At 45.6% G+C, this 25,429-nt stretch overlaps 1 protein-coding gene across 3 annotated transcripts in view; it reads left to right on the forward strand.

The window, feature by feature from the left end:
* The window catches only part of PLEKHG5 (pleckstrin homology and RhoGEF domain containing G5), a 252,202-nt gene that overhangs the window by 60,115 nt on the left and 166,658 nt on the right, over positions 1 to 25,429 (forward strand). For 2 of the 3 annotated variants that reach the window (XM_033922899.1, XM_033922902.1), the window contains exon 2: positions 1,884 to 1,960. In XM_033922899.1, the coding sequence (XP_033778790.1) occupies positions 1,884 to 1,960 (77 nt within the window). Of the gene's footprint in view, positions 1 to 1,883; positions 1,961 to 24,680; positions 24,777 to 25,429 lie in introns of those variants that run through there. The other variant, XM_033922903.1, reaches the window with a different exon arrangement.

Genomic DNA, 25,429 nt, shown 5'->3' on the forward strand with positions numbered 1-25,429 from the left:
GATGGCTTTAGGGTTCTGTCTATCAGTACCCCCAAATCCTTTTCTTGTTCGCATTTGGCTAAAGTCACCCCCGACATCCTATATTCGTGTTCTTTGTTTTTCTTTCCCAGATGCATCACCTTGCATTTGTCCAAGTTAAAATTCATCTGCCACTTTATTGCCCACGATTCCAGCTGGTTCAGATCCTTCTGAAGATCCTCGCAGTCTTTTAAAGTGCCAACCGCCCGACAGATAAAGACCCGCACGATCCATCCGGTCTGCCCAGCAAGGTGGCTAGGCGCCTGACGTTTAGCTGTGCCTAGAGCCGGCCTATTTCTTGGGCGCCTCCAAAATAGGTCCCGCTCAGCGTGATTCACTACACAGCAGCCGATTTTACTTGAATCGCGCTGAATAGTGCCGAATTTTGGGGCACTTCTAGAATTTGCCCTTAAGTTTTAAGCTAGGCGCCGCTCAGCGTGATACTGTAATGGGCGCCTAAGTATGATTGATGGGCAACGGGCACCCAACTTTCGGTTCCGATCTTTTTAGGTGCCCAATTACAGAATCTGACCCTTAAGAGAGAATTCTATAAGGTCGGAAAGACAGACTAAATCAACAATTGCTCCCGTAATTTCCGTGGTAGACTATTAACATGGGTCTATCCTCCCCCCCTTTTACAAAACCGCAATAGCGCTTTTTAGTGCAGGCCGGCGTGCTGAATGCTCTGAGCATCGGAAGCAGCGCGGAGCATTCAGCGCACCGGCCTGCGCTAAAAACCGCTATCGCAGTTTTGTAAAAGGGGGGGGGAGAAGGTATATTTTAGTACCTAACTTTAGTCACGAGTGGGAATGGTAAGTGCTGGGCACTTCGCTGACTTGTCTATGCCCCCCCCACGTCGACGCCCCTCCCATTTGTGTGCCTAAGGAATTGCATGCTAAGGTTACGAAATTACAACTAAGGGCAGTCACATACATAATTAAACATTAGTACCAATTAGCATTGATTAACGCTAATAATTGCCAATTACCAGTTTAGGCCAATTAGATAAGTTACGTATGGAATTGACACTACTTTATAACCTGTACAAGCAATTTTGCACAGTAAAAGGCACATTGTTTCAAGTTTATTAGGTTTTTTTATATACCGCCTATCAAGATTATCTAAGCGGTTTTACAATCAGGTACTCAAGTATTTTTCCCAGTCTGTCCAAGTGGGCTCACAATCTATCTAACGTACCTGGGGCTACGGAGGACTGAGTGACTTGCCAAGGAGCAGCGTGGGGTTTGAACCCACAACCCCAGGGTGCTGAGGCTGTAGCTCCAACCACTGCGCCACAGAGACGGTTCCCCATTAACAATAAATTTGGAAGAGAAGGAAATTTGCTATTGTGATCTCCCTATGCTGTTCTACTCATTGAGATTCAGGAGCAATGTTAGGAAATTCTACTTTACGGAGAGGGTAGTGGATGCCTGGAATGCGCTCCCGAGAGAGGTGGTGGAGAGTAAAACTGTGACTGAATTCAAAGAAGCGTGGGATGAACACAGAAGATTTAGAATCAGAAAATAATATTAAATATTGAACTAGGCTAGTACTGGGCAGACTTGCACGGTCTGTGTCTGTGTATGGCCGTTTGGTGGAGGATGGGCTAGGGAGGGCTTCAGTGGCTGGGAGGGTGTAGATGGGTTGGAGTAAGTCTTAACAGAGATTTCGGCAGTTGGAACCCAAGCACAGTACCAGGTAGAGCTTTGGATTCTTGCCCAGAAATAGCTAAGAAAAAAAAATTTAAAAATTTAAATTGAATCAGGTTGGGCAGACTGGATGGACCATTCGGGACTTTATCTGCCGTCATCTACTATGTTAAGAATGTTACTATATAACATTCCCCCCCCCCCCTTGTTTTTTAGATGAAAGAACATTAACGGAGGAAAAGGTGCTCTGGTGTGAGAATCCTGACTGCATGGACCAAAGGAGAGCCGTCAAGGTAAAAGCCGTCTTCTTTTGGACGGATTTTCTTTTATTGGTTTTCTTTAAAATTGTCTGCTATTAAAATACTGTATTGGGATTTGCGCATTTCAGAATTTTGGTTTTGATTTATTGTGAGGTGGAATGCACCCCCCCTTACCGCAGTAATAAGAAAAATCTTTCCAAACTGAGAATCGTTCAACATATGGCTGTCGGACTTATTTTTGGTTTTGAAAAGGCTTGATCATGTCACTCGCGTCTATCAAGAACTGCACTGGCTGCCGGCTGAGGCGTGAGTCATTTTCAAGCTGGGTTGCATCTATTCTCGAGTAGTAGTGGGTGAAGCCCCGTCTTAAATGATTGATTTATTCTGTTTTTCCATTCAAAAACACTCTCGAAGCTCTAAAGCCTTGTTGACTTTCCCTACGGTGAAGGGTTGTAAACTTTAAAAGATATCATGATCGCATGCTTTCCGATCAGGCTGCAATATTTGATAAGGATTTCAACTCTTTGTTACTTTCTTCACCTTCTTATTTTCAATTTAGAAAACTACTGAAAACTTACTTGTTCTCAAAATGTTTGGGCTCTGAATTTTGGGGCTCTGAATTTTTGGGTTCTTTATTTGTAGTATTTTTAGTTAATCTTTTGTAAACTGCAAAGAACTCAAAATTAATGCGGTTAAGAAATAGATTTATGTTTATAAATGGTGTTAAGGCTCCGATTTGAGAAGAGTCTGCGTTGATGACATAAGTATTGAGCAGGCTGGTGGGTCAAAATGTCTCCATCTGCTGGTCAGGGACGAACTTGACTCTTCCACTGAATAAAAATATCTGCTTTAATTGAATTTAAGTTGTAACAGAAACATGACCTATTGTGGACTCGGTCTCCCGCTTTCTCTGCTTCTTTTAGTTGACGTGTTGCCGACTGCAGAGCTACCAAGGGCTCCTTTCACTAAGCTGCCTTAGGGCATTAACGCGCGGAATAGCGCACGCCGAATTACCGCACGCGCTAGACCTTAACGCCAACATTGAGCTGGCGTTAGTTCTAGCCGCATAGCGCGTGGTAATATCCTGCGTGCACTAAAAACGCTAGCGCACCTTAGTAAAAGGAGCCCCAAGTTTCCCAGTTCTGGGATGGAGACTTTTTGGCAGTTCTGGTTTACAACTTGCATCCCAAAGCAGTGTGGGATTTGTAGTCCTTGATTCTACCCAATGACATCAGTGCTGTAGGTCCCAAAATAAGACGGGACTGTCCTAAGTCCGGAATTGGCAGCTCTGCCCACTGCTCTTACTGCCAGCGTGCTTGGATCAGATTTCGGGTCTCTCATGTCTGCCATCTCTTAATGGCTTTCTTAAGGAAGGAATCACTGTGTGTCTTTTTCTAGTGTTAATATATTATAGTGACCGCTGCTGCTAGCTAGCTAGTTCCGTTGTGTATTCTACAGCAGTGTTTCCCAAACTGTTCCTGGAGTACCGCCCCAGAGCTGCCAAAGTGGCCGACCCACTCAGCAGGAGATTCAGGGTCTGCTCCAGCCTGTACCGTCCCATCCCGCCCATTTCTCCGCCCAGCCTGGCCCATTACTCTGCCCTTCCTGGCCCATTGCTCTGATTGGTGGCCAGAGACAAAAGGAGTGGTCTCAACATCCTGTACCAGCAGGAAATGACATTTTACGAAGGCACGTCCTTCTGCCATGTCCTTCTACCTCCCCCTCTCCCGGCCAGTCAGATTTTCAGGATATTCACAATAAATAGGCACGTGAAGCAGATTTGCATGCACTTCAGGCACGGCATGCAAATCTTTCTCTCGTACACATTCGTGTGGATATCTTGAAAACCTGATTGACTAGGGAATACGCGAGGAACTACCTACCCCGAGTACTGAATGATATTTCTACAGCATGAGGTTAATGGATGAAGGCATAAGGAGAAGGAGGTTAACTGCAGTCTTGAGATTCCTAATTAATTTCCCTTCAATTAGAAAGAATTATTGTGTGTCTATCTCTATATAGCAATTTAAAAAATAATAATGCCACAAGCTCTTCCTTCAGTAAGGATTTGATTTCCTTCGTACTGCAGATTTTAATTTTGTGGTGTGTGGGAGGTGCTATTGCTGACAAGTGTTTCTCTAATAGGAACGATTAAAGCTTGTTTCTGGGTAGATGGGAATGGTCCAGAGCAGGGGTGTCCAACCTTATGGCTTCCCTGGGCCGCATTGGCCGAAAAAAATGTTTCTGGGGCCGCGCAAACGCTGCAGCAAGACAGAGGAGGGAACTGGCAAGACGGTAAACACCCGGGGGCAGCAGAGGAAAACACTGCATCGCCCTCAACCGGGGCCGCACAAAATACTTCACGGGGCCACATGCAGCCCTTGGGTCGCAGGTTGGACACCCCTGGTCTAGAGCAAGTTTTCAGAACATCCCTAATGAATAGAAGAGTAGTCTCGAACTCGTGGCCCGGGGGCCACATGCATCCCGCCAGGTACTATTTTGAGGCCCTTGAATTATAAATAATTCTGTAACCTCACGCAAGCGCTTTCCTGTGTCTGTATGCGATTGTGAGGTGGAGTGGAGAGGACAATCACGTACAGAAGCAGGAAAGTGCTTGCATGAGGTTACAGCAGTGAGGCGGGCAACGTTCCAGAATGCGACCGCCGGACACTTAAGGCACAAGTTTTCCATAAGGAATCATTCTTTATAATACCGAGGGCCCCAAAATAGTTGGTCCAAAATCTTGTCTCTTGCAGTTGATACTTTGATAGTTTTCCACTTTCTGCATGTATAGCTGAAATTATCAGAAGCAGTTAAGGAAAGATTTATAAACTATAATGAGTTTTACCTCCTGCAAAGTTGTCATTTCTTTAATAAGACTAATTATTTTTTCTGCGGCCCTCCAAGTACCTACATATCCAAAATGTGGCCCTGCAAAGGGTTTGAGTTTGAGACCTCTGGAATAGACTCAGGGCAGGATTAATTTGTCAAGGGCCTCCAGGCACCCAAGTACACTGGGCCCCCTGCCCCGCCCCACCCCACCATGCGCCCAGGCGGAAACAGGACGCTGCGTCAGAGGGAAGCTTTGGGCCAGCAGCACCGCTTGCACAATTACAGTTCCCGTTGCCTTTCTTACCCGCGTTGCTTGCTTGTCTTACTTTCTGTCGATGGGGAGGGGGGGGGGTGCGTTGCCGATCGGGGAGGGGCCCACATTGGCGATCGATGCTGGAGGGGCCCATTGCTGTTTGGAAAAAACAATGTTGATGCCTTCCTTCATCGGGCCCCCCCTGATCATTTTGGGCCCTAGGCACGTGCCTACTCGGCCTATTGGTTAATCCTGCCCTGAATAGACTATGCATAAAATAAAACTGTGACAAGCAAGCATGCCACCAAATTTAAATATTTTTTGTAGACCTCAGTTTGCAGTTCATATGGCCCACATTATCACAGAGGAGGTTTTAACACCTCAATCGTCATAAGTCATTGTTTTGGGGTTTTTTTTTTAACTTTCGGTCTTTATATCTTCACATCTTAAAGGTGTCTTATTTAGCTTATCAGCTTGACTGATAACTCGTCTGGTTTTATAAAAGTGGCCAGCTAGGGGACAGTAATCCAACGTGATTCATCTTTGTGGATGCCGTCTCAAGAAACGCCCCTTAGTCAGCCTTTCTCGACTATCCTCCGCTCAATCTACGGTGAAGAACCTGCATGCATATGAGCTCCATTGTATGCAAATCCGTCTCCCGCATATTAATTTGGAATAACCTGAAAACGTGACCTGTTCAGCCCTTGAGGATTGACCTTGAGGATTGACCTTGTTCAGCCCCTGGTCTAGACGTTAGAACATGGGACTGTGTGATTTAGGACAAGCTCTGTCTGTAGCAGGGGTTAAAGACCGTCCTCTGCCATTGACTCTGTGACAAGTGAGACTTCTGGGCCTCTGAACTAAGTACTTTTCCCCAAAACAAAACAGGAGGAAGCCTTTTTTGTATTTCTCTATGCCTTTAAGCCCTAAGTGAATCAAACATCTGAAAATCTTGGTATTGACTCATCATCCAAAGTATGAGCAATGTAGAAACAGAACAAATGTTTGGCAACCATTAGTCAAACATATGCAAGTCACAGAATTCTAGTGAAAGGTTTTGCTGCCTATCTTTATGCACACATGCATCTGTTTACTGGATATATCAGTGGGAGGGAAATTACCTTACAGAGCTGTAAGTTTATATTTCTAAAGGGGCCATTTCATCCAGTGAGAGCATATCAAAAGCAGTGAGTGTAGTTGGGCCTAATATTCCCTCTGAGTAGGGCGGGAGTCTGGAACATGTACATTCCTGTCAGCGGAGAATGTTGTTTCAATATCACATTTTCAGTAGTGAGGGATGAGCAAGCTCTGCAGTAGAGAATGACACGGGGACAAATTTTTCCCCGTCCCCGCAGGAACTCAGTTTCCCCGTCCCCGCGAGTCAGTAGTGAGGGACGAGCAAGCTCTGCAGTAGAGAATGACACGGGGACAAATTTTTCCCCGTCCCGGCAGGAACTCAGTTTCCCCGTCCCCGCGAGTCAATAGTGAGGGACGGGGAAGCTCTGCAGTAGAGAATGACACGGGGACAAATTTTTCCCCGTCCCCGCAGGAACTCAGTTTCCCCGTCCCCGCGAGTCAGTAGTGAGGGACGAGCAAGCTCTGCAGTAGAAAATGACACGGGGACAAATTTTTCCCCGTCCCGGCAGGAACTCAATTTCCCCGTCCCCGCGAGTCAATTTCCCCGTCCCCACAAGTCAGTAGTGAGGGACGAGCAAGCTCTGCAGTACAGAATGACACGGGGACAAATTTTTCCCCGTCCCCGCAGGAACTCAATTTCCCCGTCCCCGTGAGTCAGTAGTGAGGGACGAGCAAGCTCTGTAGTAGAGAATGACACGGGGACAAATTTTTCCCCGTCCCCGCAGGAACTCAGTTTCCCCGTCCCCGCGAGTCAGTAGTGAGGGACGAGCAAGCTCTGCAGTAGAAAATGACACGGGGACAAATTTTTCCCCGTCCCCGCAGGAACTCAATTTCCCCGTCCCCGCGAGTCAGTAGTGAGGGACGAGCAAGCTCTGCAGTACAGAATGACACGGGGACAAATTTTTCCCCGTCCCCGCAGGAACTCAATTTCCCCGTCCCCGCGAGTCAGTAGTGAGGGACGAGCAAGCTCTGTAGTAGAGAATGACACGGGGACAAATTTTTCCCCGTCCCCGCAGGAACTCAGTTTCCCCGTCCCCGCGAGTCAGTAGTGAGGGACGAGCAAGCTCTGCAGTAGAAAATGACACGGGGACAAATTTTTCCCCGTCCCCGCAGGAACTCAATTTCCCCGTCCCCGCGAGTCAGTAGTGAGGGACGAACAAGCTCTGCAGTAGAAAATGACACGGGGACAAATTTTTCCCCGTCCCCACAGGAACTCAATTTCCCCGTCCCTGCGAGTCAATAGTGAGGGACGGGGAAGCACTGTAGTAGAGAATGACACGGGGACAAATTTTTCCCCGTCCCCGCAGGAACTCAGTTTCCCCGTCCCCGCGAGTCAGTAGTGAGGGACGAGCAAGCTCTGCAGTAGAGAATGACACGGGGACAAATTTTTCCCCGTCCCCGCAGGAACTCAGTTTCCCCGTCCCCGCGAGTCAGTAGTGAGGGACGAGCAAGCTCTGCAGTAGAGAATGACACGGGGACAAATTTTTCCCCGTCCCGGCAGGAACTCAGTTTCCCCGTCCCCGCGAGTCAATAGTGAGGGACGGGGAAGCTCTGCAGTAGAGAATGACACGGGGACAAATTTTTCCCCGTCCCCGCAGGAACTCAGTTTCCCCGTCCCCGCGAGTCAGTAGTGAGGGACGAGCAAGCTCTGCAGTAGAAAATGACACGGGGACAAATTTTTCCCCGTCCCGGCAGGAACTCAATTTCCCCGTCCCCGCGAGTCAATTTCCCCGTCCCCACAAGTCAGTAGTGAGGGACGAGCAAGCTCTGCAGTACAGAATGACACGGGGACAAATTTTTCCCCGTCCCCGCAGGAACTCAATTTCCCCGTCCCCGTGAGTCAGTAGTGAGGGACGAGCAAGCTCTGTAGTAGAGAATGACACGGGGACAAATTTTTCCCCGTCCCCGCAGGAACTCAGTTTCCCCGTCCCCGCGAGTCAGTAGTGAGGGACGAGCAAGCTCTGCAGTAGAAAATGACACGGGGACAAATTTTTCCCCGTCCCCGCAGGAACTCAATTTCCCCGTCCCCGCGAGTCAGTAGTGAGGGACGAGCAAGCTCTGCAGTACAGAATGACACGGGGACAAATTTTTCCCCGTCCCCGCAGGAACTCAATTTCCCCGTCCCCGCGAGTCAGTAGTGAGGGACGAGCAAGCTCTGTAGTAGAGAATGACACGGGGACAAATTTTTCCCCGTCCCCGCAGGAACTCAGTTTCCCCGTCCCCGCGAGTCAGTAGTGAGGGACGAGCAAGCTCTGCAGTAGAAAATGACACGGGGACAAATTTTTCCCCGTCCCCGCAGGAACTCAATTTCCCCGTCCCCGCGAGTCAGTAGTGAGGGACGAACAAGCTCTGCAGTAGAAAATGACACGGGGACAAATTTTTCCCCGTCCCCACAGGAACTCAATTTCCCCGTCCCTGCGAGTCAATAGTGAGGGACGGGGAAGCACTGTAGTAGAAAATGACACGGGGACAAATTTTTCCCCGTCCCCGCAGGAACTCAGTTTCCCCGTCCCCGCGAGTCAGTAGTGAGGGACGAGCAAGCTCTGCAGTAGAGAATGACACGGGGACAAATTTTTCCCCGTCCCCGCAGGAACTCAGTTTCCCCGTCCCCGCGAGTCAGTAGTGAGGGACGAGCAAGCTCTGCAGTAGAGAATGACACGGGGACAAATTTTTCCCCGTCCCGGCAGGAACTCAGTTTCCCCGTCCCCGCGAGTCAATAGTGAGGGACGGGGAAGCTCTGCAGTAGAGAATGACACGGGGACAAATTTTTCCCCGTCCCCGCAGGAACTCAGTTTCCCCGTCCCCGCGAGTCAGTAGTGAGGGACGAGCAAGCTCTGCAGTAGAAAATGACACGGGGACAAATTTTTCCCCGTCCCGGCAGGAACTCAATTTCCCCGTCCCCGCGAGTCAATTTCCCCGTCCCCACAAGTCAGTAGTGAGGGACGAGCAAGCTCTGCAGTACAGAATGACACGGGGACAAATTTTTCCCCGTCCCCGCAGGAACTCAATTTCCCCGTCCCCGTGAGTCAGTAGTGAGGGACGAGCAAGCTCTGTAGTAGAGAATGACACGGGGACAAATTTTTCCCCGTCCCCGCAGGAACTCAGTTTCCCCGTCCCCGCGAGTCAGTAGTGAGGGACGAGCAAGCTCTGCAGTAGAAAATGACACGGGGACAAATTTTTCCCCGTCCCCGCAGGAACTCAATTTCCCCGTCCCCGCGAGTCAGTAGTGAGGGACGAGCAAGCTCTGCAGTAGAGAATGACACGGGGACAAATTTTTCCCCGTCCCCGCAGGAACTCAATTTCCCCGTCCCCGCGAGTCAGTAGTGAGGGACGAGCAAGCTCTGTAGTAGAGAATGACACGGGGACAAATTTTTCCCCGTCCCCGCAGGAACTCAGTTTCCCCGTCCCCGCGAGTCAGTAGTGAGGGACGAGCAAGCTCTGCAGTAGAAAATGACACGGGGACAAATTTTTCCCCGTCCCCGCAGGAACTCAATTTCCCCGTCCCCGCGAGTCAGTAGTGAGGGACGAACAAGCTCTGCAGTAGAAAATGACACGGGGACAAATTTTTCCCCGTCCCCACAGGAACTCAATTTCCCCGTCCCTGCGAGTCAATAGTGAGGGACGGGGAAGCACTGTAGTAGAGAATGACACGGGGACAAATTTTTCCCCGTCCCCTCAGGAACTCAATTTCCCTGTCCCCGCGAGTCTGTAGTGAGGGACGAGCAAGCTCTGCAGTAGAGAATGACATGGGGACAAATTTTTCCCCGTTCCATCCCCGCGAGTTTTGTTGCTGTCCCTGTTCTTGCCCTATTCCTGTAAGCTTTGCCTTAACTGCAGAAGCCTTGAACACTTTGGGCTCCTTTTACGAAGCCGCGTTAGCAGTTTAACGCACGCTAATTTGCCGGCCGCACTAGCCACTACTGCCTCCTCTTGAGCAGGCGATAGTTTTTAGGCTAGCGCAGGGGTTAGCGCGCACCAAAAAGGTGCGTACGATAAAGCCACTAGCGCGGCTTCGCAAAAGGAGCCCTTTGTTTGAGGCTTGTGGAGAAGAGGACGGAGCTTGAAGGAATGGGTCAGGGATAGGAAAAGAACTCGCAGGGATGGTGAAAAATTTGTCTCCGTGTCATTCTCTACTCTGTAGTTCTGCAGGGAACCCTACCTGTCTCAGGTGATTGAAAAGACGATCTTGAAGCACCGCCTCCCACTAGCAAGAATGCGGTTGGAGGACTCCAACACAGCATAGAGGGGACATGGGTGCAACGGACTCTTTTTGCTATAGTACGTGTCTTCAAGAATGACCATAGTAATACAATCCAGGGACTGATCATTGTTTTTATGAGGAGATTCTGGGGAATATTTGTGAGAGAAGATCGGGAGGGGGAGGAGGAGGTGAGTAATGATAAGTGATGAACTTTTTTTTATCGGTACTGTACATTAAAAGGAAAAAACTTTAGTGATGACTTTTTTTGGGGGGGGGACGGAATCAGTGGCCGAAAAATTGCGAATAATCAAAGCCGTAGATACGGAAACTTGCGAATACAGAGGGAGAAGTGTACCATGTCTGAATTTTGAAAACCATTGAGCTCGGGGCAGATGTCCTAAAGACGCGGCTCCGAAGAGACTGTGTTTGTGTGAGGCTGGGGTTGGGGGGGGGGCAGAACAGGGCGGGGCCACACAACCTCTTTTTTAAGGACAAAATCTGGTAACTGTACATGCAAATTGGGCATAGGTCCAAATTAGTGTGCACAATTTTTAGCACTTTTTAAAATAGAATTTAGGGATTAGTGCATATTATGTAATGTAATGTAATGTAATGTAATTTATTTCTTATATACCGCTCCATCCGTTAGGTTCTAAGCGGTTTACAGAAAATATACATTAAGATTAGAAATAAGAAAGGTACTTGAAAAATTCCCTTACTGTGCCGAAGGCTCACAATCTAACTAAAGTACCTGGAGGGTAATAGAGAAGTGAAAAGTAGAGTTAGAGGAAAAATAAAAATAAAATAAACATTTTAACAAGACAGCATTGATCTAAATACTTTGGAAGGTAGAAGAGAGGAGAGAAAGGAATAGAAGCAGAAGGGGGAGCCGTTGAACAGTAGAATTCTGGAGAAATTTAAATGATAGAAATAGAACAAAACAAAGACAAAAGGCAAAACAATAGATAAGATTAAAGATAAATCATAAGCTGGAAAGAAAAATAAAATAAAACTTTGTCTTCAATCCACGGTTTCAGCGTCAGTGATGAAGTGGAGCAAGTAAGTTTAGGAGGAGCGATTGACGTTTCCAGAAATATTATTTGTCACAGCCCTGAATTTCCCATTAAATGTGGAGTGGCCTCAGCACCCTGAGCTTGTGAGTTAAATCCCCACATTACTCCTTGTGACCTAACACTCCATTGCCCCCGGTACCATAGTTAAATTGTGAGCCCATCAGAGTACCTGAATATGAACCACTTCAAACAGAAGTGATATATAAATAAAATAAATGTGATTTATTCATAGCTATGAGAATTATGCATTTACCTTGTGATGATATTGGTCTGGCCCTAGAGACAGTGGCTTAGTAAGAGTAGGAGGTGCCTAGGGCAGTGGCGTCCACCCACTCTTCCCCTCTCACTCTCCCTTCCCCCCCTCCCGATTACCTTTAAATCTTCGCCAGTGTGAGTGGCTTTTCTCCAGCATGCACCTCGCACCAGCTTTGGATTTCCCTCTGATGTCACTTCCTTCTCCTTGACTAGGAAGTGATTCAGAGGTGAACCAGGCTGACACGAGCAACAGGTAGGAGAAGTTGCTTGTGCTAGTGAAGGTCTACAAAGGGGTGTGTGTGGGGGGAGAGGGATGGCATGGCAAGGTGGTGGTGGTGGGGCAGAGAGATTCCGGCGCCCTCACCGACACGACACCTGGGGCAGTTCAGACTAGAGAATGACACGGTGACAAAATTCATTACCGTTCCCGTCCCCGCGGATAACCGCAGGAAATAATCCCATGTCATTTTCTAGTGTCTATTTCAACCTCAGTCCTTCTACACCAGCATTCTTCAAAGCAAAGCTTGCGGGTCAGTGGTTGTGGCCATTCATGCTCTGATTCTTATGGGAGCCAAGGATAATGAAGCCATTGTGACATCACTGATGTGATTGGCTCTTAGGCACTGGTGGAATGAGGCATTATGACATCACAATCTCTGCTCTGGATACCAGAGACTGTCATTCTGTAGTGTCTGTTTCAACCTCAGTCCTTCTACACCAGCATTCTTCAAAGCAAAGCTTGTGGGTCAGTGGTTGTGGCCATTCATACTTTGATTCTTCCCTCTTTCCTTAAAGAATGACATGAAGATGGTTTCCCGCGGTAATCCGCGGGGACGGGAACGGTGATGAATTTTGTCACCGTGTCGTTCTCTAGTTCACAACTCCCACCTCCCCCACCAATGCCTAGAGATACTCTTTCAGGTAAAATGCAACTCACCATATGCACATAAAATCATTGCTCGTCTAATTTGGCATCTCTTAAGAAACTTTATGAGCCATCTCTTCTTGTGCAGTCTCTCTAGCAGATCAGTATCTTCCTGGACTATTTACCTGAAATATTATTTCCTTTCGAGATTAATAGCCTTCCAGTCATTCAACCAGGCTTCTACAGAGCTTAAGTGTTCCTGACAGCACTATGAAGAGAAGTTTGTTTCCAAAGATGAGTGTCAACAGAAAGCCGCAAATTGTCAGTGAGGTCAAAGAACTTGAACTGAATCGTTGTCATGAATCATATTTCTAGGGAATTTATGAGCGTCTATTTTTATTCTAAGGAAAACAACAACAAAAAAAAGAGCCCTTTGGAGAACAGGATCCACATTCACTATTCATTACTCAACTGCTGCATTCCGTAGAGACTGCAGAGTCAACAGGTTCGTAGCGTCAATGGCTCAAACGATGTGCTGTCCTGGAAATGGTTCATCTCTTTATATTTCCAGAAGGATGCGTCGGGGATTAAATAGTAGGACAGTCACAGAATTGGGCTTCATTTTTTGGAACCCCCCCCCCCCCCAACTCTTGCAATGTAAGCACACCCACGTAACGTTAAATCTGAGTAAACATCCACAGCCTGATTTTCAACCGGTGGTGCGCTTTAACTACGTTGCCCGCCACTGACGCTGAACCCAGAGAGCCAATATCGGGCTGATTCCAGCAACCGGCATTACATATCTGGTTTCATGTTTGGCCATCAACTGATATCCAGTTAAGCCGATAGTCAGGGCTAATCGGCCATTGGCTAGCCCATGAAGCTAGGACATTGGGTCCTAAGTGTGGCCCACCACAATATACCCTCGAATTAACTGGCTCCTGGTTATGTGCTAGCTGCGAATATTCAGCAGGGCAAACTGGTTATCTCCCGCTGAATATGTGTAGATAGCAGAGGTATGTGCGATTTAACCAGTCAACAGCCATTGCTGACTGGTTGAATTGTTTTAGAACATAAGAATAGCCTTACGGGGTCAGACCAGTAGCCCGTTCTCATGGTGGCCAATCCAGGTCCCTAGTACCTGGCCAAAACCCAAGCAGTAGCAACAATCTACACAGAATCCCAAAGGATAGCAAGATTCCGGAATCCCAAAGAGTAACAAAAGATTCCGGAACCCCAAAGAGTAGCAACATTCCATTCAGAATCCTAAAGAGTAGCAAGATTCCGGAACCCCAAAGAGTAGCAACATTCCATGCTACTGATCCAGGGCAAGCAGAGGCTTCCCCCATGTCTTAATAACAGACTATGGGTCCTTAGATATCATTTTACTCTGTTTTGATTGTTGAATGCAGAAGAGGTGGCTGAGGAAACTGCTTCCAGGAAGGAAAGGTTCTAATAAATCATAGAAACATCCCAAGTGGGATTACATTAGGATTTCTCAGGAAAGAATTTCTCAAAATAGCATTTCTTGGCTAGCATCAGCTGATTGGAGGATCAGACCTACCCAGATCCCCCCTGCAGGGCAGTGCATAGAGCTGCATCTGATGCAGTGGGGTCTTGAAGCAAGCATATGACTCTCTCAGAAGAGCAAATCACCTGTAGTAATGAAGGTTAAATTATTTTATGGGAAAGGAGTGATAGAATTATGCATTTTTCATCCCCTTTGATATTATGGCATTTATTGAGTAAAATACCTCCTCATGAAGGTTACATCAAATCTTGTAAAAAACAAAAGGAATTGACCCCAAAATATCCACAAAGAAGAAAATCCAGAGAAAACAAAAAAAAAAGCTCTGTGGAGTGTCGATGTTCCCAAATGGACTTTATTTGAAAGTATCAAAGTTCCAAAGGTACACTAAAATCATCCACATAAAATAATTCCATCCACATAAAAGTAAATCATCCACATAAGAGCCTTAAAGGACCTAGTCCGCTGGGGATACAGGACCCAACACGGTCTGCGTTTCGACAAAAAGTCTTCTTCAGGGGTCCCTGGGGATCCTATAAAGGTGATTACGTGGGAAACAATTTAGGTGGTGAGCCGGAAGTGAGACACTGCTTGTGTTTGCAACATTCTAGAGCTCAGACTGTGATGTCATAATGCCTCATTCCACCAATGCCTAAGCTCCGTCCTCATCTGCACAAGCCTCAAACACTTTAAAATCCTAAGTAGCAAAAAACAAAAGGAATTGACCCCAAAATATCCACAAAGAAGAAAATCCAGAGAAAACCCAAAAAACTCTGTGGAGTGACGATGTTCCCAAATGGACTTTATTTGAAAGTATCAAAGTTCCAAAGGTACACTAAAATCATCCACATAAAATAATTCCATCCACATAAGAGCCTTAAAGGACCTAGTCCGCTATACAGGATCGTCACTCCACAGAGTTTTTTTTGGGGTTCTCTTTACATCAAATCTTGTAAAATCTGTAATAGCAACTGGTTGACTAAAAGACAGGTAGTCCCTTTGTACCTGGCCAGCTGACTTAAGGAGTACAGTGTTCCTCCACGAATTCGCGGATCGCGAATCGCGGACTCGCGGTCTGCTCCAACCGCCTCTTCCTGTAGTAAAGTCGAGCTACACTAATCAGGGGCCAATACAGGGGGGGGGGCAGGGGGAAAGGGAAAGAGGGCTGCTTTGGGGGGAGGGGTGTGCTTGGGTGATCATACGCAACGTGCAGGTGGGACAGCACTCAGCTGCGTGGGCTCAGACAGAGGGTCTCCAACATGCGGAAGGCACCCGGCGTGGAAGGCTGGCCGGCGGACGGAAGAGGAATCCCCCTGAAGCGGCGCTTCCTGCAGCTGTAAGTGCTCGTTTATCGGGGCGGGGCTCGGTTTGCGAGACAAAAGTTTGCTGAGTGTTTTGCTCGTCTTGCAAAACATTCGCAAACCGCGTTACTCGCAAACCGAGGTTCCACTGTATTTTTTTCCCATTCTGGTGTTATATTCTGGCATGCTGTGGTTGGCTGTTTTTGTTTTAAAGACGAGCCATTCCCTTCTGCTCCTTTGGGCGTCCAGCTCAGTCCTGGTGCCATGAGCCGTCGCTTGCAGATGTCCAGGGATTTTTCCTTCTCGTATTTATTGTTTTCTTGTCAGTTTTATAAACTGCTCTCTCAAAAGGGCTGCAGAGAGATAAAAACCGTGAATTAAACATGATAAATCATTGAAAATAAAACAAACATACTTACAAACATATCAATTACACAAAACATAACAATTTAGAAGCGTCAACTAAACAATTATCACTAAAAAGCTGCCTCAGACAACCAAGCCTTGCCAAGTGTTCTTAAAAAAAAAAAGTAGACTCAGAAATCATGTTCAAATCTCTCCCAAAATTGTGCTCTTCTCTACTTTGCTCCGAACACTGGCTCCCTGTCTCTGTCTGTGTTAAGTTCAAACGCTTCCTATATGTCTTAAAGGGCTGCTTCCGCCTATATCAGTAACCTCCTCATCCCGCATGGTCCTTCCCACGCATCTGCTCTGCCCAGAACAATCTCTCTCTCCCTCCCTTCCCCCCCTCCCTCATCTCTCCTTTTGAACTTTATCATATGAAATTGCCTTCAGCTACTTTGGGCCCAAACTCTTGAATTCCTTTCCCCCTCATCTCAGGCTTGAAGCCCTCTCTCTCCAAATTCAAAGTTGTTGCTCAAAACTCACTTGTTCCAGGAAGCTTTTGGCTCTCTGCCTCTGTACCCTGTATTTAAGTCCTGGCTCCCCTCCTATTTTCCACTACTGCTTTTCTTATTCCTTCTTTCAGTTATTGTATTTTAGTTGTTCACTACCTAAATATCATATTTTCTCCACTTGTGCTTTCAAGTGCTTTCAAATAAATAATATGAAAAGGTTCAAAGAAGAGAGACCAGGATGATAAAAGGGATGGAACTCCTCTCTTATGAGGAAAGACTAAAAAAGTTAGGGGATCTTTAGCTTGGAAAAGAGACGGCTGAGGGGGAAGATAGGATTGAAGTCTACAAAATGTCGCCTTTTATAAAATCTGGGCTTTTAAGCTGTGCTAGCATTTAATGCAGCTTAGTAAGCGGACACGTGCAAATGGAAGCTTTACTGTGACGAGCACCCCTTTGCTAGTATCTGTTTCTACAGATATTTGAAATACGCAATACAGTTCTGTTGAACTCGAACAGTGTCTCGCAAACATTTTTCTGCCCCCGGCACGCTTAACTCAGTCCCTCGTCTGAAGGGCCTCCATGCGCACGTGGACATTGACACGATGATATCACGCGCATATGACATCATCGCTTCGATGTCTGCGCATGCGCACGGGATCTGACATCCCTCCCTTCCTTGACTCATCTCTCCTCTCCCCAGTGTAATATTTCTCCCTCTCTTCCTCCATTCTGCCCCCTGCAGTCCAACAACTCCCCTTCCTTCCTCTTATGTGCACCCCCCCAGTCCAACATTTTTCCCTCCTTTCCCTCCACCAGTCCAACATTTCTTTCTCTCTGCCTCCTGCATGGTTCCTATTCTCCGGACAGACATGTCTGAGCTTGGGGAGTTTCTCCGAGACGTCTGAGCTCGGGAACTTCCAAAACCCAGATAAACTGCCAGGTTTTGGAAATCCATCTGCTAACCCTGAAATGACTACAGCGGGGGTGGGGGAGGGGGGAAGGGAAGAGACGAGGAAAGGCACCGGCGCTGGCTGACTCGCATCTAGGATATCTCTCGCGGCACAGTTGCGATTCAGTGAACTAGAAGATAAGATATCTTTAAACCTGTCCTACTGTATATTTATGTTCTATTCAAATACCTAAAAATGTTGCAAAACCCGTATTTGTTAGTGTGTCTGCCACCTGTTCTTTTCCCTGAGCTGCTGCCCCCAATGTTCTCTGAGCTAATCATAAAAAAAATAACAAGTTTGTCACTTCATTCATCAGAGAGACTGTCTGAGTCACCTGCTCTGTGTGATGCACGCAGAAATCTTACAGAGAAACAGAAGATATTTTAAAAGAATTATGTATATATAGCGTAGGATAAATATTCCATCTGAAGAATACAAATGCTTTAAAAATGCCTCTTTAGTGCGTCAAGAGATGAAAAAGTAATTAGATTACTGACCCAACAGAAGAAGGAATATATTAAGGTGTAGGAGATGGGTTCATTACATTATAAGAACATAAGCAATGCCTCTGCTGGGTCAGACCTGAGGTCCATCGTGCCCAGCAGTCCGCTCACGCGGCGGCCCAACAGGTCCCGGACCTGTGCAGAAATCCTCTATTTATACCCTTCTATCCTCTTTTCCAGCAGGAAATTGTCCAATCCTTTTTAAATCCCAGTACCGTACTCTGCCCTATTACATTCTCTGGAAGCGCATTCCAGGTGTCAACCACACGTTGGGTAAAGAAGAACTTCCTAGCATTTGTTCTGAATCTGTCCCCTTTCAACTTTTCCAGATGCCCTCTTGTTCTTTTATTATTTGACAGTTTGAAGAACCTTTCCTTCTCTACTCTCTCTATGCCCTTCATGATCTTATAAGTCTCTATCATATCCCCTCTAAGTCTCCTCTTCTCACCAGTACATGGGTGCCGATGGGGGGATTGGGTAGGACATGGAGTAGTGGCATGCACAGATTTAAAGAAGGCATGTACCCCTCCATCCCACATTCCTAACTCAATTAACTTCTTGTTTGGTCTTGGGATTTGAAGGAGAGCTTGGGAGGAGAATTGGGCTTACCTCTCAGGAGTTGAAAACGGCTGTGAATTGTCTAAAAAAATAAAAAAAAGGTAAGTTTTTGAAAGCTTGGGTCCTTAATCGGTTCACTTTGGATGTGCAGTCTTGCAAAACACACCATTTACATGTGTAAGTCAGGGCCAGTGCAAGGGTAGTTGGAGCTCCAGGCAAACCTTTATTTGCTAAAGTGTTCTGTGCTAAGCGTGTCGATCTAGGGACCTTACTATAGTCACCTTTTATAAAATCGGGGCTTTTAAGCTGCAGTAAGCATGCACTAGCAGATTAGTAAATGGACACGTGCAAATGGAAGCTTTACTGTGCCGAGCACCCCATTGCTAGTATCTATTTCTCCAGATATTTGAAATATACGGTACAGTTCATGTATACATTGTTGAACTTGAACAAAAAAACGAATGCAGACAACCAATATGTGTTCATAATTGGATCTTCCCCTTATTTGATCCTATTTAAAGGAGAGTTGCCCATTCGATCGCCAAATGGACAACTCGCCTTTAAATAGGATCAAATAAGGGGAAGATCCAATTGACGATCGAATGGGCAACTCTCCTTTAAATAGGATCAAATAAGGGGAAGATCCAATTGGCGATCGAATGGGCAACTCTCCTTTAAATAGGATCAAATAAGGGGAAGATCCAATTGGCGATCGAATGGGCAACTCTCCTTTAAATAGCATCAAATATGGGGAAGATCCAATTGGCGATCGAATGGGCAACTCTCCTTTAAATAGCATCAAATAAGGGGAAGATCCAATTATGAACACATATTGGTTGTTTTCATTTGTTTATTTGTTCGAGTTCAACAATGTACACATGAACTGTGCCGTATATTGTATGCTATAAGTGTGGGTGCTGGATATCTCAAGTAGACCTTAGTGTTTGTAATACTATTGGATTGTTGGGTCCAATCATTTATTTATTTTTAGTATTTATATACCACTTAAAATCTAAGTGGTGTGCATTCAGGTACTCAAGCATTTTCCCTATCTGTCCTGGAGGGCTCACACTCTTATCTAATATACCTGGGGCAATAGTGGATTAGGGTCACAAGGAGCACCAAGGGATTTGAACCCACAACCTCTATGTGCTGAGGCTGTAGCTCTAACCACTGTGCCACGCACTCCCCATGAATGTGACTGTAAGTTTGATGTCGAGCTGTACCTGTTGGGTGAATTTCTTCATAATAGCAGTTACACTAAATGGTTCATAGACATAATCGCAGAAGACAAAGGTGCGCGCCGACAACTGAGCGCAAGACGGAGATGCGCGCTGAAGAAAATTACTGTTTTTAGGGTCTCCGACGGGGGGTTTTGTTGGGGAGCCCCCCCACTTTACTTAATACAGATCGCGGTGGCGTTGTGGCGGGGTTTGGGTGGTTGTAACCCCCCACATTTTACTGGAAACTTAACTTTTTCCCTAAAAACAGGGAAAAAGTGAAGTTTTCAGTAAAATGTGGGGGGTTACAACCCCCCAAACCCCCCACAATGCCCTCACAACGCGGCGCAATCTGTATTAAGTAAAGTGGGGGGGTTCCTCCCCACGACCCCCCGTCGGAGCCCCTAAAAACAGTAGTTTTCAACGCAGCGCGATCTGTTTTAAGTCACGCCCCCCCGTCGGAGCCCCTAAAAACAGTCATTTTCTTCGGTGCGCACATCCGCGCTGCGCTCAATTGTCTGCGGGCGCCTTTGTCCCGGCGCGCTTTTGACTTGACACCACACTAAATAAAGGTTTCTGTTTGGGTAGAGACGTCTGAAATCTGGCAGCAGGTGGCAGCATTAGATTATCTGCCAAAGTAATCCCTGCACAAATTTGTTTTTGAGACATTTTGGTGACTATGAAAAAACTGCTTTGATGTATGCCCGAGACAGGAATAGACTGGCTTATGCATCGTTGCTCACTATGGCTCCCTTTTACAAAGCCAAGTTAGGGTTTAAAAAAAAAAAATAAATAAATATTGCCGGCCACGATGATATTAGATCTGACACTTGTAGAATTCCTATGAATGTCAGGGCTAATACCGCTGCGGCCGACGATAAAAAAAAAAAGCCTAACATGGTTTCACAAAAGGGGTGTGTGATTTTTAAGTAGAAACAACCTATTATTTCAGCTAATACAACTGACAGTGCTTTAGCCTCCATAAAGCCTCTTCTAGCCTCTCCCCCTTCCCCTGTTTGATTTCTATTAGAAAACCCTTATGTGGTGGTCAGAGATTTTTAGCCCCAGTCGCGGCGGTAACAGTTCTTTCGCTCACAGGAATTCTAGGAGCATCGGAGCTGTTACCGCTGCGCTTAAAAGGGGTATTTGCAGTTTAATAATTTCAGTTATAAGGTGCCACAAAAAACATTTGCTCCGTTTAGTGTGCCAGAACTAAAAAAAGTTTGAGAGACGCTGGTCTATGGCCCAGAAATACCAACAACAAGAAAAGACATTGTAATTGAATAATGAAATTGTGATTACAGGGCACTGGATGGAGCATTCAGGTCTACATCTGCCATCATTTACTGTTATTGTCCATATAAATATTTTGTTCTTGTTGACGTTGAGGGCTAATATTTTATAACGGGATCAACTGACACAGAACCTAATCTAAAATACATGAAGAACTGGAGGATTTCTGGCAGTAACATGACATGAACGTTCATTTTAAACAAATAAACATTTAAAATATCAGTGAGTCAAAATGTTCACATATCTTGGCCATTTTTGAAACGTAAATGTTTATTTTAACTAAAACTGTAACACAGCCCAGAATCCCTTGCTGATTTTGCAGGAAATATAATTCTAGGGTCCAGGGCACAATGGAAGAGTTGGTTGAGAGGAGTGGGCACCTTTTCTATCCCCCCCACACTTGCCCTGGATACCTGCGTTGGCCCCTCCACCCTGCTGTTCTAGTGTAGGGTTACTATATGACTCAAAAAAAAGGAGGACGGATTCAGACATCCGGGTTTTACTGAACTGAACCAAACCCTCATCCCTCCCCTCCCCCATTGTACACGGACATTCCTCTAACGGTAATCCGGCCCAATTCACACATGAAGTCACATCTACATTGGCGGAGGAGTCCATCTCTAACGATTTTTAATGAAATCGAGGGGTTGTAAGGTAGAAAAAAAGAAGTTTAAAAATAGATCGCTAAAAATCCAAGATGGCCACCACCAGGAAATTCACACCTAAAACACCTCATGGAGACTGAATATTCAGATCTAAATTAGCCATCAGCAGTCAGCATTTATAGAAAATATCATGAAAACCTGGCTGGTAACCTTTCCTCTGCCCTCGAGGACTGGTGTCAGTACTACATCAATAGCTTCATGGTAGGTACGTCTACCAAAGAGAAACTGGATATGCAATGCCTCGATGAAGTCACAGGGAAATACTTTTAACACCAATAGGAGGAATTTCTTTTTCACTCAGAGAATAGTTAAGTTCTGGAACGCGTTGCAAGATGATGTGGTAAGAGCTGATTTTAACAAAGGTTTGAACAAGTTCCTGGAGGAAAAGTCCATAGTCTGTTATTTAGAAAGACATGGGGGAAGCCACTGCTTGCCCTGTATCGGTAGCATAGAATATTGCTACTCCTTGGGTTTTGGCTAGGTACTAGTGGCCTGGATTGGCCTCCGTGAAAACGGGCTACTGGGTGGACCATTGGTCTGACCCAATAAGGCTATTCTTATGTTCTAATGGCAGAAATCTTCAGACTTTTAAAATATTGTCTCTCTTTCTGAGGGTTAAGGTTCCATTTTAGATCTGTATCCATGCAGGGTGCCAAGAAGCATCCAGTATTTTGAAGGTCATCATCATTTCTTTGACCTCAAATATTGATTCTGCACAACCCTGCCGAGCCCTAGCATCTAACAGAAGTGTAGTTTAGGGTCAAAAAAGTACAGACAATTCATGATCGGATGTTTAAACCAGGTAGATTTCCACTTGTTTGTAGTTGGATGGAAGGTTTGGATTTCACCCAAATTTGCTGGCTGAACTAGTAGGCAAGACTAGGCGGTTGCCTAGGGAGGCAGCAAAAGAGCCTCAGCAGTCAAAGGAAAACAATATGTTATGGAAAGCCCTATTAACTCATAGACTCATGATTGTTAAGATTAATTTTAAAATCTTGGGCGGGGGACGGGGGGGGGACATAAGGTTTGCCTGGGTCACCAAGTATCCTTGCACTGCTGATCTGGATAAAAATGGAAAAATATTAAAAGTAATTAATATCTGATTATAAAAAACTGTTAAAGTGACTGCAGCAATATCCACATCACATTTTTCAGTAAAAAGTTTTGCATTTTCCAGTTTTCCTTTATAAAAAAAATAGTTTGATAATCTAAACTTTTTCCACATTCTTCAGTTTGAGGCCATTTTGTTTAAGTTCCTACATCTCTTGTCTGACGTGACATAATTGTAGAAAATCATGATTTAGGATGGAATTAATTTTGTTCTGAGCGAATTAAAAGAATTGGGGAAAATCGCACAATCTACAATGAGCTTTTTAACTCACTTTAGAGAAACTTGTGTCCAGTTCAGTTGAGATAACATTCCAAAATGGCCGAGCAAGATTTAGGGCTCCTAGTGTTTTTAGCACATGCTACAATGCTGCGTGCTAGCCCTGCACTGCACGGAAAATACTAACGCAAGCTCTATGGAGGTTTAGTAAAAGAAGTCCTTAGTTTTTCTTCAATATACAGTCAAACCTCGGTTTACGAGTGCCATGGATTGCTAGTGTTTTGCAAGATGAGCAAAACATTTGCAAATTCTGCTCCTCGGAAACTGAGCTTGCCTCGATTTGCGAGCCCCCACCCTGCGATCCGGCATTCCCCCCCCCCCCCCCACGATCCGGCATCCCCCCGCAATCCGGCATCCCCCCCACACACTTGCGAACCATCCCTTTTAGCCACCGCATCACCTTTAAGGTATTATATTTAGTATATAAAACGTTAATTTTTAACGAACCTCAATTTGTAACTAGAACGCTCATCCCTCATAACACCCCTCCGGTCTCTTCGGTCGACTTCTCAAAACCTCTTAACCATCCCTTCTCTGAAAATTGTAGGCACTAGAAGCCACGATATGTTTTCGGTAATGGCCCCTCAACTGTGGAATTCACTACCACAGTACATTAGAGAAGAAAAAGATCTTACCTCCTTTAAAAAATCTTTAGAAACCTATCTTTTTAAAGACGCATTCAACATTTGATCTCTAGACCTACGACCATATGCTTTAGGTCTTTAACTTTTTACCCTCCCTCTTGTCTTTTTCCTTTTTGTTTATTCTCTCTAACAAAGAATTGTAACTTCCCCCCCTGCCCTCCATGACTCATGTTTGTTTTAAATTTGTAAGTCTGATGTTATTTTGTCTGTTTTTACAACTATGTTTTTAGGAAGTTGTACATCGCTTAGTAAATTGAATAAGCGGTTCATCAAATATTAATGAAAACTTGAAAATTCCTAGCACATCTGCCTGTTCAGATGCAACGGTGATGGTTGGCGGGCCAGAGATGCTCCACAAATTTGCTTATGTTCTTATGCACAGAGTTTACTGTCATTTTATATTTGATACTGAGATGCCCTTAATAGGAAACTCTGGGTCCGAAGATAGTCATTATTTGTCGGGAATATTACACTTCCATGCATCTTTGTTTTTTTTTCAGACTTAAGGGAAAAATTTGTTCCCAAGCATCTGCAGCAAATCATATAATTAATAGTCATAACTCCCTTTTCGCTTTAAGATATTCTAAGAACTTCAGGCTGGGTTAAAATTGCAGTCTCTGGTACAAGTGCTTTCTTCCTTGTGGGCCCTTACCAGATGTAACGTCTGCGGGCTGCCATGGTTGTAAGTACCCTGCAGATTAATCGCTGTTTTTCCCTTACTGTTAATGGCAGCTTTACTTAGTGGATTTTAATTATGAGTTATGAAAAGAGCCCCTGCATCTGTCTAACACTCTTATTGTGGAGGAGACATACGCGTGTGGATGAATGGTTTATTCCATCTGTCTGCCTCTCCTTGGGAGGTAGGGTGGTAGATTCTAACGGGGCTAATTACCCTGCTCCTATTGGAGGGGGGGGGGAGGGTAGTTTTATGTCCACTAATTCTCAGAGAATACGTGTGTGCGCGCACGCTTCTAAAAAGACGTAATGTGCCGGAGGGAGGGAAAGCCAGGGATGGCTGGATGTTGCATCGGGAGCCTGGTTTCAGACGAGGGAGCTTTCGACTCCGGTCCTGCTTCGGTCAAATAATAAAAGATGTTTGCTTTGCATTTGTGTATAAGAAGCTTAAAAGACGTTATCTTTTTAAGGACTGGAATTGACAGCCCTGAGATGGGTTTCACTTGCCCTCTGTGGCTATAACCCCCCCCCCCAAATCAAATGCTTATTTAATTTCAATGAAATTATGATGCAGTAAGCATCCAGCGACTTGATACTAAATGTTATCAAAAGCTTTCCAGAAAGACTTCCTCACAGAGCCCAGAGCAAATTGGTAAGTTTGCCTTCCATTTTTTTCATGTCCGTGTCCACAATGCTGTTTGTTAACTGTTTGGAGCGCTGGTTTCTGCCAAATTGAACTCCGGAGGCCAGGCTGTCATCTGGTACTGCATTATGTCAAAATTGTGACGTGGTTAAGTCCTTTTAAAAATAAAGTTAGCAAAGAAAAACACGCTTGCAAATCTTTTTACCAGTGAGTATTGGAAATGGAATGTACATGTAGGAATATATTCTAGTCTGGATGTAGGCGATGTGTCATATTGCAGTCCAGGAGAACCGAAGGTCAACTTTGACAGATATTAACTTGCTGATTACATGACATCTGTAAACTGTAACTCCATATTGGCCGTTTGATTGATCGCACAACAAGACATGATATTACATAGACCTCGAAAATGTTGTGGGCTTAGAAGGTGTATTTAATATTCTGTCTGGGGAGGTTAAACCTTGTGACATCCGCGAGCCACTGAGCAGGAGGGCCATGGAGATAACAGACGCAGCAGGAAGACTGAAATTGTAGCCAGATGAGAAGCGTGTTTTCCCCCCACTGCTTTCTACCTTCTAAACAATGTAGGCAATGACCCGCGTCCAGACTGGGCTTCGGATCACTAAGATGTCTACAGCTGCATGTACCGAGTTGCCGTAGGC

Source organism: Geotrypetes seraphini, chromosome 15, assembly GCF_902459505.1.
Source record: "Geotrypetes seraphini chromosome 15, aGeoSer1.1, whole genome shotgun sequence".
NCBI lineage: Eukaryota > Metazoa > Chordata > Amphibia > Gymnophiona > Dermophiidae > Geotrypetes > Geotrypetes seraphini.